Here is a 12,781-nt window from a genome sequence, read left to right on the forward strand (position 1 = left end):
AGATTCCATCATTTCTAACAATTTCATTTCACAAAGTATTTAAGTAATGAAAATGATGACATCATATATTTTCAAAACTTTCTTCATAATCACTCGAAATGAGACTAAATGGACATTTAATTCACAGCTAAATTCATATGACATATATCAATTTGAAAATAGTTTAATTCATTTAGACACATACCATCGATCATGCGTCCAATAGTTTGATTCCTCTCCACTCATATGCTAGATGTTAAACTAAAAATACAAAAGAAAAAGTAAGACTAAATATGGCTTAACCACATTGAAAGGTTAGATTCTAAAATGTGAATAAAGAGAAGGATAATGGTTATGGTTAATGCAAGTGACTGGACAGTAAAAACCCAATAAATTAAATTAAATTAATTTTTTTAAAAAAAAAAAAAAAAAAAAAAAAAAAAAAAAAAAAAAAGAAGGGAAAAGGGTGCAATCAATGGAGTGGTAAGAAGGGACAAAGAGGAATGGCATTATGGGCTCCTCCTACGGACGGGTGTCCCCTCAACCACAAAAAAGCTTCACATTCTTAATCAGATGTAAATTAAACAATTTACACCTTCTTTAACCAATCTTTACCCCCAAAAAAAACAAAACAAAACAAAAACAAAAACCCAAAAAAAAAAAAAAAACTATAATACAAATTTAAAGCACTTTGCGGTTTCTCTTTCATACCTAATACAACAAATGATTCGAAATAAACACTAAAGAAACATCTAACCCACTGGATGAAGTCAATATGTTAGAGTTAGTAAGTTTGTGTTTAAGGTGTAGAGTTCTAAGATAGAGTTCATCGACAATACTAAAAAATAGATTCAAAAGAAAAGTTGAAGTTACTCGATAATTTTTTTTAAAAGAAAAAATAGAGATAAATGAGAATATGAAATTCTTCCATAAATATGAAAAGTAGAAAAAGATGGGTTGATAAAATTACTTGATAAATGTGCAAACTTCAATAGTATTTGCTACTAAAGTTGGGTTGTTTATACTAATTTAAGAAGTTTGTAGACCAAATAGCCCCTACGCGTATTTTAAACTACATCCATCTTTTTGCAATTCATCTAAAAGATACAAAAAAAATATTAAAAAGAAAAAAGTTTATCAGTAGTTGAATGAGTAAGTTAGTCTGAAAAAAAAAATAGAAGCGACCTAAGATGCATGCTAATATTTTCACATGAAATTACAAGTGACATTGTAGTTGTATGGACTCTCCAATAATTTCTGGAGTACTCCGACATGCAAATCACAATAGAAAGGGAAAAAAAACATTGACTCTTCAGCATCCCATCAGTCAGAGAAGAGCTTAGCTACGGAGCATGAAATGCTATACTTTTAATTTGGTGGAATGTCATCCGGATCCGACCGGCACGCATCTAATTGAACAAACAGCCATTTCCCCAACAAAGCTTTCTTCCCCTTCAGAGATCTCAAAACTTGTTGGGTTTCAAAATTTTCTCTCTTAAAAAGACATGTTTTCGACAAGCCATCAGCAAGTTCAGACATGTTCATGCCCTTAATTCACAAATATTATTATTTGCACTGTGTGTGACAACTGACAACAACATCAATTTTTCTTGCAGAGATAACATAAGAGAGACCAACAACATCATCATCATCACTTCTCAATTCAATAAATGTCACACATACAGGCAAGGGTCTTTCTGATTTTCTCAGAGAATCTAAAGTTGTAGATCCTTTTTTTTTAATTAATATCATGGGGTTTCTTTGTCAGACAAGTTTTTGAATGCAAATGTGGATGGAGGTATATGTAAATTTAATTTGACTCACAACTCACAAACTATGACCTTAAAAAGGGTACTCTTTGCAAAACTTTAGTTACGAACTTTTTCGGTGAAACCAAAAGTAAAATTCGAGTGGTTTGATATAAATACTGTAACTGACATGTTGATTTCTGATAAGTGGGTCTTGAAGGACGTAAAAGTCTTGCATAAAATTGGAATATCAATGTACCATTCTATTTCTCTACCATTGAGCTTGGTAGAGTTATTATTTGTTTGCCGCTCTTGATGAGATTCATTCATAAAACTCACCACTTTTGTTTGAAATCGTTGAAGATCTCATCCACACAGTTAGGTTTAGACTATGATTGTGATACTAATTAATAAGAATAACAAAACCTCCACCTATCTCCACAATATTATGATATTATCTACTTTGAGCATAAACCTTCGTAGCTTTAGTTTTAGTTTTACCCAAAAAGCTTCATATCAATAGAGATAATTGTCTTCATTTATATACTCATGATCTTTCCTTAATCAATGTGAGACTTTGTTTATACTTATATAACAGTGCTATGACTCCATATGTTGCTTCATTGATTATATGAAATCAAACGATACAATTGTCACATAATTAATGTATCTAAATCTAAGTCGTTTGTCACGTTAGTTTATTATAACATAGCGACTACCAAGTTGTTGAAAACCGAGAAAATTAAATTTTAAGTCAAATGGATCTGAATAATCGAGTGAACCAATTGTTGAAGACACCTCAAGTGACTAGGCCTTGGCTAGCATCCATGAGTCACTAGGGTTTCTAGCTATATTGCCATTTGAAGCACCATGTGGGAAGCATATTTTCTTAGCCACATCGTAGAGAGAACACATGGAAAATTTCAAACTTTAAGTTCAAAAGTAGACAAGATTACATCAAACTCCATACACACACACAAACACATAAATAGGAGTGATTGAGTGAGTGATTGTGAAAGGTAGGGATGGGGGAAGCATCATAGAAAGGTAGAAACAGTTGGTAGAGAGCAAACATTAGGTAGCAAGAGAATCCAAAACAGCTAGCCTTTTGTTAGCATCAAAGTGGCCATAACATAGACTTGTTTGGTTTTGCAAACAGTAAATTGTGGTTCTTGCAAAAATTTTGCATGGCACAAACACAAACACAAGAAGATAAACAACATTGAATGAGTAGTAATGGGAAGAGCCCTTTGTTGTCCCCCTCCCCACTTACCTTAAGGTCCCTACTTTATTCCCCCCACCCTTTCTTTCCCCCATATAAATATATACATAAAATCTTTCCCTTTGAGATCTGTGAATGAAAAATGGAGAGTAATAATGAGTTGATTATGAACAACCCTGTCTATTGTGAAGGGAAAGGGGAAAATGGGATTATAGATTTAGGGCTTAGCCTAAGAACTTTGGAGCAACCAGAAGTGGGAATTGAGGGAGGGTACATGAATTGGGGAGGACAGGATTACTATTGTTGTACTGAGGAAGATGCAGAGGTTGTGCAGAGCAAACAGCAACAGAGGTGGGATTATGTTAAAGTCAATATGGATGGTGTCATTGTTGGTCGGAAAGTTTGCATCTTTCAACATGCTAGCTATTCTACTCTTGCCCTTCAACTTGAAGATATGTTTGGTATCTTTCATTTTTTCCGATCTTACTTTACTTTGTTTTCATTTTATTTCTTGCCCAATTTTAATTAATTTTTCATATTTGGGAAGTTAATTAGTGTCTTATCCACTAAACTATGTTCGAATTCATTAAGTTTAAGATATTTGTCGATATATATGAGTTGAGATTTATGCATAATTTTATTATAATAGGAGCTACAGGTTAAATTTTATTTATATGTATATTATTTTAAAATCTAAAACTTCTACAATGGGTTAAGAATACTATTCTAGTCAATATAATTTGAAAGTTATTGTGTTTTGGTTCTTGTAGTTATAAATGTTTAAAATTAATCTATGCACTTTTAATCAATTTTAAAAATAACCCTAGTTTATTATTATTATTGTTTTCGGGATAGCATATGTTAATTTTGAAAACATGTCTACATTGTGTCATTTATTAGTATCTAACTAATTTTGATGAAAAACACTTCAAAAGGCTAATTTTCAGATTTTATTGAAATAGCATTTAATAAGAATGTAATATTATGTCTTTTTTTTAATAAAAATTTTAATACCTCAATCAATTTAACATGATTCTTTTTCTTCTTCTTTTTTTTTTTTTAGTATAACAAATAGGTAGAGATATTTAAACGTTCAACGTTAAAAATGGTACTATATATCACAATTATGATTTAACTATGTTCACCTTTTAACTCTCACATGATAAATCAACCTAAAGATTTTTAGGAGCAAACGACAACAAGAGATAGCAAAATCAACTATGTGTTGTATTCATTATTTAAAAAAATAATAAAAATATAAAAACTACTTTATGTGTTAAGAGTGGACAAAACATAATTTTGGTTGGGAGGGGGGCCTCTCTTTCTTGGAGCTTACTCTCTAAGTTTTTATTTATTTATATTATATCTTGTTTTTATGTAGGATTATAACAAAGGACAAAGGCCCCATATTGTAGTTTTTTTTTTTATTATTATTGTTTTTTTAAAAAAGATAATTACAGTTGGTAGCATTTTTAAGAACAATAATCAAGTGTATAACATTAGTTATAGACTCTTACCGATGATATGGTCTATAACTGATACACTTTTACCAATAATATGATCTATCACTGATAGATTATTTAAATTTGATCATATTTGTAATTTTTTTTATCATTATGTTATATCTGCTAATACTTTGGGCCTAATGTCTATATTTGCAACTATCTCTAAAAAAAATATAATGCAACATTATAACTAACAAAATAATGAAAAAGAACTAAGAAGAATAATGAAATAATTAAAAAAAAAAAAAAGTAATTTCATCCATAGAAAAAATGTCAAATTATTTATAGAAATAACAAAAAAATATTCATAGATACTTATAGACTTTTATAAGTCTCTATTAAAGAAATGAAATTCTACTATTTTGTATAATTAGTTTCTATTTTTTAATTTTTTAAAATCTCAAAAAATAAAAAGGAAAAAAAAAAAAAACTAACAAGAATCAACATTTTAGAATCAAAATCCTTTAATTTCTTGATTCATACCCAATAATTAATTAGCACTCGGGAAGATCTTCTAGAAAATTGTTGCATGTGAATGATGTAATTAATACGACGATCTTCTCCCTAATGTTAGGTTGTTTTTCTTCCATTTGTAATCATAGAAGAAAGTTGAGCATGCTACTATTTTGATTCGTACCAATAATTGAATCTTCAAATTATGGCTACTCACAATCTACCCTAATGTCAAAAGTATGATATCCTTAATCAACCTCGGATGTGACACATGATTCAAATAACTTATCATAGTAGAATTATATTACTTCTCACTAATGGTAGGAGAACTTAATTACTAAGTTTCGAATGAAATAATTAAGATGATAATGGAACTTTTAGACGTATGTAAATGAACTTAATAAAAATTAATGATTGTAATATATAAAAGTCAAATTAATACGTCAAATCGAACATAGCTCAATTGGCATAAATGTGCTAAAAACTATGAAGTTCGTGATTCGAGTCTCTCTACTTGAGTGTACTTAAAAAAAATGATCAAATTAATATATTTTGAGAAGAGCAATGTTATGTATGCATTTTTCATTATTGTTACGTAACATGTTTTTAAACTAACTGAAACACATATTGAATGTTCTTTTTATTACTTATCATATCATCTTGGTAGTAAAATACTAATATATATGTTTGTCGATTGGATTAGGTCGACAATGTGAATCTGGACTGAGGTTGTTTGAAAATGATTCTGAATTCTCACTATTTTACAAAGATGGAGATGAAAATTGGAGGAGCGTTGGTGATGTCCCATGGAAGTAAGTTCTACATCTTTGAAATAGTGATTTACCAAATTAATTTATTAACAAGTGATCTGTTAAAAAAGGGTGAGCATCGGTCGTTTGGAATCGATTTTCTGACTAAACTGCTAGCGAACTGATTATGGTCGCCAGTCGGTTTATTAAATGTTCAAACTAACCTCGATTGTCGAGGACTAAAAAAAAAGTCGATTGGTCGGTCGGTTTGAACGATTTTATTCTTTGAATTTTTTTGGAATTTTCCTAAACTGACACCAACCGACTCCTCTCATTATCTGACTGACTGACTTCGATTTGGTCGATTGAATTGACTTTTGGTCTATCATGCTCATACCTAGTTAAAAGTCATTTTCATACGAGCATTTCAATGTTTGGTTTTAAACCTTTTAAAGTGATTTTTAAACAATCAAAAGTGATTTTCAATGACTTAAGGGTGTGTTTAATTGAGATTTACTTTTAAAATAAGTGTTTTAAGCTAAATTATTTAGTTATATTTAATTTTGTATAGTGTTATAAATCAAATTAATATTTGGTTCCATACTTGTACAAGTGATCTTTATTAGATAAATGTATTACTTTTTTCATTGTCAGGTGGTTTTGAGATGAAACCACGTATTATCTAATAAAGTGAAATAGGAGGAGAATTGTCTAAATATAAAATGATAGTATATATTTTTTTAAAAAAAATTACTCTCAATCACCTGACAAAAATCATTTGGGAGTCACCTTCCAAGTAATTGATTGGGAATTATTTAAAGAAAAAATGATTTTAGCCATGTCAGAAGTGATTCCAAAATTACTTCCAAACGGGTTGGTAATATATATAACAATGATTATTTAATAACTCTCACTTGCATAAGCAACCTTAACAATATTATATTTGACTACTTAGCAAAATGTATTTATTTCTACCTAATTTGCTCATTTGGTTAATGGACAGGCAATTTGTGGAAGGTGTGAAGAGGCTAAGAATTGCTAGGAAAGATGAGGCTTTTGTTGCCATTCGTCAAAATTAACTTACATTTCATGGAAATGAACCCCCAAAATGCAACTTCTTAATGGGAATTTTATTTTATGTTAAAGTTGAAGGCATCTGACAATTTATCTAATTTAAAGATCTTTATAACAATATCAGTTTTATGGTGTAAACTCTACGTTCAACATAAATCTTAGACAATTCGTTCTCAACCAACTCGTATAAAATTTTACTAATTGAGACATATATTACTGATTTGAAAAGATCAAGTGTTTGAATTTACATATCCGCATATCTTTTTTAGTACAATGATTATAGGGATAGAGGATCGAACTTTCAACTTCAAAGGATGAAGTGAATGTCAATCACTGAGCTAAGCTCACTTGAGCACCTCCAGATATTGTTGAACTGTTAAAAAAAATTATTCATTCCTAGACTCATTCTTAATAACTTTATCTTAAAATAACATAGCCACACGATGCCTCATATGATGTTTATTATACATATGATAAAACAACATATTTAAGCATAGAACAAACACGTGTTTCTCCTCGTCCAACTTGAGCTTAGTTTAACAAATATATGCCTTCAATGAAGAGGTTAAAAATTTGAATGCTCTCAACCTCAAATTAAGTCTCACTATGATTGTAGCTTCAAATCTTGCAAATTCAAGTATAGCTTAGTGGATAAACATTAGAATTGGTTTAAATTCAAGATACTTCTCTCTCATACGTCTAACAGTGAAAAGCTATCGATCACAAAATGAAAACCATGAAACTCGTGTATATATATATATATAATATAAAGATGAAAGGTCGAATGAAATGAATAATTGGGCAGTGGAGCATCTTTGTAAGAGGTTTCAGTCAAAGGGGGTGGCGCTCGTCCCTACAATCACGCCTTTGTTAAAGTCAGCCATTTCCCACTCCAAAGTCCAAACCATGTTGAACTTCCCATTCTCCTCTACCATCCTCAAACCTTGTTTTGCTTTCCAAATTAATGCAAAACAATGCCCTTCTTAATAGCTCCATTGCAAAATTTTTCACTTTCAAAATGATGATTTTAAAGCTGAAAACTGAAAACACAGCCATTTTCTGCCAGAAACATAGAATCAACCATGAATCTTGGACATTCATCATCTTAAACACGTAAATCAGACAAACAAATTCTATTGCAAGAAAGCAAATTGATATTATTTTTTTGTTGTTCAGTTTGGAGTGACAGCCAACCTGCTCAAACCATCACAAACATGTCTCATTGCAGGTCTTCTTTCTGGACTATTTTGAACACAAGCTAATGCTATCTTCAAAACCGCAATGATCTCCTCGTCTGCATCATCGTCTGGAGCCAAAGACGGGTCTATCACGTCTGAAAGCGGTTTCTTTTCCTCGATGCAGAGTTGAATCCATTGGACAAGATCCATTTCCGAGGCTCCCACCTGAACGATGGGCAACCTTCCGGTGATCATTTCGAGTAATATCACACCATACGAGTAAACGTCCCATTTTTGTGATGGCTTCACGACTTTGAACGCTTCCGGGGCTTGGTAGTAAGTACTCATACTAGAACTGAATGTACTAGCTTCAGAGGTGGCAGACTTTAGTTGTTTCTCTTGTGGTTTCTCCTCTGCTATATGACTCGATTGCATGGTTGGCGATCCTCCAGCAATGTTAACAAGGCGGGCGAGCCCGAAATTAGAAATATGCGGTGTCATGTCATGCCCAAGAAGTATGTTGTTTGTTTTCAAATTACCATGAACATACTTTTTGGGGCTAAACTCGTGCAAGTAAACCAACCCTTTCGCAATGCCTTTCATGATTCTAAACCGAACAGACCATGCTAGTGGTGTAAACGATGTTGTTCCAGGCTTCCCTGATAACGTTTAAAGATTTTTACATATGAATAAACTATCATAAACTAGATAAAGGAAAAAAGTTGAGAGAACTTACCATGAATGGCAGATGCAAGGTTCCCATTTGGTATGTAATCATAAATAAGCAGTTTCTCATCAACAGACCAATAATATGCTCTAAGGCCAACAACGTTTGGATGCCTCAACTTCCCAATTGCTTCAACTTCAGTTTGAAATTCTTTTAATCTTTGAGAACCACCTTCACCCAATCTTCTCACAGCTAAAGTGAGTCCATCTTCAAGCACAACTTTATACACGATGCCGATACCGCTTTTTCCCAAAACAAATGCTGATGCCTTGAGAAGTTCGTCGAGATCAAACGTCACTTGTGAATCTAGAGGTACCAAATCAAACTGCTCGATATGCTCCGAAACGTTCTCGGATTCACCCTTTTGAAAGCAGAGACAATCCTTTCTTCCTTTTTCACCCTTCTCAAATCCATAACTGGATTGGTCGGCCTTCTTCCCATTTCTATGAGTGCAAAACCTTGAATAGCAATACGAAAACAGCAACCCGATCAAGCAAATACCAACGATGTCGCCGATGATTATTGCAACTAAAGTGCTCTTACTCAGCCCTCCTTCGTCATACTTATTACCACTACCCTCAGAACTCCCAGGTGGATAATTGTCTGGGAAAAAGGGAAACGAGGATGGGGAACTCGCGCCCGGGGTTTGGGAAGAACATGGGTTCTTCAATGGCGGTCCACAAAGGCCAGGATTCCCAATAAAAGCAGTTGGTCCTCTGTTCATAAGAGCACCATTTTGTGGTATTGAACCACTCAAATTATTGTAAGTAAGATCAATATAAACCTTTTCAGGAAGATTTCCCAAGCTGGGTGGGATAGAGCCAGAAAACAAATTATGTGAGAAATCAACAGTGCCTTGTAAGCTAGACAAATTACCAATATCCATTGGAATTGAACCATTAAACTTATTGTAAGAAAGATTCAAAGTTTCCAAGAAATTCAAACTGGAACCAAACCCATTAGGCAGAGAATTGGTAAGATTGTTCTGACTAAGATCAAGAATTCTCAACCTTGTGCATTGCATCAGAGAAACCGGCAAGGACCCATTAAAGAAATTCTGAGACAAATCCAAGATTTGAAGGTTTTTTAGCTTACCAATCTCATTTGGAACAGACCCAGTGAAGGAATTTCCATAAAGCACCAAACTTTGAATTCCATTAGCTTGAAAAAGCTCCATTGGCAAAGTTCCATGGAGTTTATTACTCCTCAGATTCAGATGACGAAGCTCAGGTAGAAACCCTAGACAAGAAGGAAGAATCCCATTAAGTTTCTTCTTGGGAATACTAAGAGAAACAACTCTTAGATCCTTGCATGTAACTCCATTCCAACCACATGGGGTTTCATCTGAAGAATTCCAGTTGCTGAAACAGCCCTCTGGGTCTTCAGTAATGGACTGTCTGAAAGCCAAAAGGGCATTGCCTTCATCATTCAAAGAAGCCATGGAAATGCATAAGTTGCAGAGGAGAAAAAACAGGGGAATTGAAGAAATTTTTGCCATGGGAACTTCAAATTGAGCTTCTTTTGCAAAAGAGAAAAATGGTAATAACAAAACCGAGTGATAAAAGGGGAAGTAGGGGAGGTAGGGATGGATGGATAAGCAAGAGTGTGGAACCCTTGACAGTGAAGGAGTTGAGAAAGCTCAAAAGTAAAGCTTTTTTCAGACCAAAAGTCTAAATTATTCAGAGAGAGATAAAAAAGAGAGCAATTCAGTGGCTACTAGTGGAAAAAATGCATTACCATTCCACAAAGGAGAAAAGTATTTTAACTTCTAGTGTGTGATTAAATTATTTTTTAGTAGCCATTAAAATATACCATGGTAAAAAGAGAAAGTAGAGTGAGGGATGATGTGGCTATAAATTATTTCACTAGTTTCAATAATGCCTTTGGTTAATCTATATATTGTTGTTGTTTTTTTTTTTTTAAATTCTACCCAAATATGTCAGTTGAATTATGTTCATATTGAAAATTATTCTATATCGTCGAGATATAAGATAGAAGTAAAAAATTGCATTTTAAACTTAATTAAATCAAATATATGTCAAGTAGAAGATAAATTTGGAAATTATGCCACTAAACAATTATTAAAAATGTACCATGGTAAAATTAGAATGTTGGTAACTCCATGTTATTATAAATATTTCAACATTTGGATGTTTTCTCTTTTGTTAAGAATCGATAATCAAAGATTAAAACAAATGCAAAGCAAAAGAGATCAACTCACAGATTTACGTAGTTCACTGGTAGTGTGTCAATCATGTCCACAGGACAGAGAGAAAATAGTTTTATTAGAGAGAATGATACAGATTACAAATTTGAGATGACTCTAGAATTAGAGAGTCTATATAGTACGCTTCTCTAAATCATAGGGTCACAAACATAATAACGTAAAGATGACAAATATGTAAATAACTTAGGTTATTTGAAGTGCTACATGATAGATTCAAGACATTCCAACATCTTTGTTGCTTGATTTTATTTGTTCTTATTATTTTATTTCCTCCTAGTAACGGTAAATTATACTGTACAATACTACTTCTAGTATTTACACTATTCAAAACTAATGAAAAATTTAACCAACAACATAACATATTTTCACAATAATATGATATTGTTTATTTTAATCGTGCCTCGAGAAATCAATAATATTAAAGAAGTCAAATATTGTAGATTTAAGGAAATATATAAAATTTGGGAAAATGGTATTTTTTTTAAGAGAGGGGAGAAGCTCTCATCTCATAATTTTTCCACGATAAGTTGTCGGGAAGCTACATGTAGTTGCATGGGACATTTGCTTTCGTAACAAGTGTTTGTCAGGGACTGTCTTTTTTCCTTTTTTCCTTCCCTTTTATTTCATTTTCCCATTAAACAAACAGATTTTGCCAAATGCTTAATTTTCTCTCTACTGTCTCATCCATCACTTTCTTTTTGTACAAATTTATGCGCTATAATATTTAATGGTCATCATTTTGTCAAGTGTCTCAAATAAGAGAAAAAACCAACCAATTGAACAATGGCTATTGCTCGGCTTAAACAAGAGATTTTCTTTACATAGTATGTGTTTTTTTTCTTTTTCTAGACAAATATCAAATTATAACTTTTATTGGCAACTTAATTCATATTCCTATCAAGTTGTCTATTCAATCAATTTTAATAATCCATTTTATTAATTTGACATTTGAAGAAGTCTATCAATATAGAAGAATTGATACATGAACAATTTTTCAAAGGTAATATTATTAATGGAGTCTAAGTTGATTCACTTGTGACCATTTAGAATTTAATTTCGATTTAAGTATAAGTCTCTCGTGATGTTATTAAAATGGAATGTAAAGATTGGCATTAAATTCACACACTTGTAATAGTTCAAAGATTAAGTTGGTATAATTATAAGTTCAAAGTTTTTCTTTTTAATTTCAATAAATATAGGATGCAAATGTTGTGCTTTTGAATTTGAATCAAATGAGTTTATATCAATTATCAATGAATTATACTCATGTTGGTTAAATTTTTGCAAAACAATTGGCATCCATACAAAGTTATTAGTGGGGTGAAGATTAACACAATTATATTTAGCAACTTTAGAGATGAAAGATTTTTTTTTAAAAAAAAACCAAATATTTAAATAGTTTTTTATATATAAATTGTGCTACTTTTAGTTTTGTAAAGCATTTTTAGTCTTAAATTTTTATTTAAAATTAATTGGGTTCATAGCTCAGTGGTAGAGCATTTGACTGCAGATCAAGAGGTCACCGGTTCGAACCTGGTTGGGCCCTATTATTAATCTATTTTTATTATTGTAAAATCCATATATACATATATAAAGAAATTTAATCATAATAACAAATCAATAAAAGTATTCTTTCGACTCAGTCAATGACGTACGGCAGACAAGAATTAACATGTGACAGCTCTGACAAAATCCAATAATAGTTAATTATGATAAATAACTGAACTAAAAATATTTTTAAAAACAGCACATTCAAAAAGGGAAAAAAAACTCATTATCTCCATTTTGGGTAAAATTTAAATTATATGGTCGTTTTTAAAAATATTTATGAAATGTGATATTTTAAAAATATTTGGAAAAATATTATAATTTTCTAATAAATACATTTTCTCTTCACTTCCAATTTTTATTAATCTCCA

At 31.6% G+C, this 12,781-nt stretch overlaps 2 protein-coding genes and 1 non-coding gene across 3 annotated transcripts; 2 read left to right on the top strand and 1 right to left on the bottom strand.

The window, feature by feature from the left end:
* Nucleotides 1-3,001: 3,001 nt before the first annotated feature.
* Nucleotides 3,002-6,868, top strand: LOC120082049 (auxin-responsive protein IAA32-like). Its single transcript, XM_039037264.2, has 3 exons — nt 3,002-3,410; nt 5,611-5,719; nt 6,660-6,868. Exons 1-3 carry the CDS (start codon nt 3,092-3,094, stop codon nt 6,733-6,735), a joined length of 504 nt encoding a protein of 167 aa, XP_038893192.1. The 5' UTR covers nt 3,002-3,091; the 3' UTR covers nt 6,736-6,868.
* Nucleotides 6,869-7,785: 917 nt separating this feature from the next.
* LOC120082038 (receptor protein kinase-like protein ZAR1) lies at nt 7,786-10,339 on the bottom strand. Its single transcript, XM_039037253.2, has 2 exons — nt 8,645-10,339; nt 7,786-8,567 (listed from the first exon to the last, which is right to left on the bottom strand). The coding sequence occupies exons 1-2, from the start codon at nt 10,131-10,133 to the stop codon at nt 7,903-7,905; spliced, it is 2,154 nt and encodes a 717-aa protein (XP_038893181.1). The 5' UTR covers nt 10,134-10,339; the 3' UTR covers nt 7,786-7,902.
* Nucleotides 10,340-12,336: 1,997 nt separating this feature from the next.
* TRNAC-GCA (transfer RNA cysteine (anticodon GCA)) lies at nt 12,337-12,408 on the top strand. The gene has a single exon. It is a non-coding gene; the product is annotated as a tRNA-Cys (tRNA).
* Nucleotides 12,409-12,781: the final 373 nt, after the last annotated feature.

The sequence above is a fragment of the Benincasa hispida genome, chromosome 7, assembly GCF_027475165.1.
Source record: "Benincasa hispida cultivar pf3 chromosome 7, pf3_genome.v1.1, whole genome shotgun sequence".
Lineage (NCBI taxonomy): Eukaryota > Viridiplantae > Streptophyta > Magnoliopsida > Cucurbitales > Cucurbitaceae > Benincasa > Benincasa hispida.

Coding starts and splice junctions, on each gene's coding strand:
- LOC120082038 (XM_039037253.2), bottom strand. CDS start 10,133: ATGGCAAAAATTTCTTCAATTCCCCTGTTTTTTCTCCTCTGCAACTTA. Junction 8,568..8,644: donor CCTTGCATCTGCCATTCATG/GTAAGTTCTCTC, acceptor AAACGTTATCAG/GGAAGCCTGGAACAACATCG.
- LOC120082049 (XM_039037264.2), top strand. CDS start 3,092: ATGGAGAGTAATAATGAGTTGATTATGAACAACCCTGTCTATTGTGAA. Junction 3,411..5,610: donor TCAACTTGAAGATATGTTTG/GTATCTTTCATT, acceptor CGATTGGATTAG/GTCGACAATGTGAATCTGGA. Junction 5,720..6,659: donor GTTGGTGATGTCCCATGGAA/GTAAGTTCTACA, acceptor GTTAATGGACAG/GCAATTTGTGGAAGGTGTGA.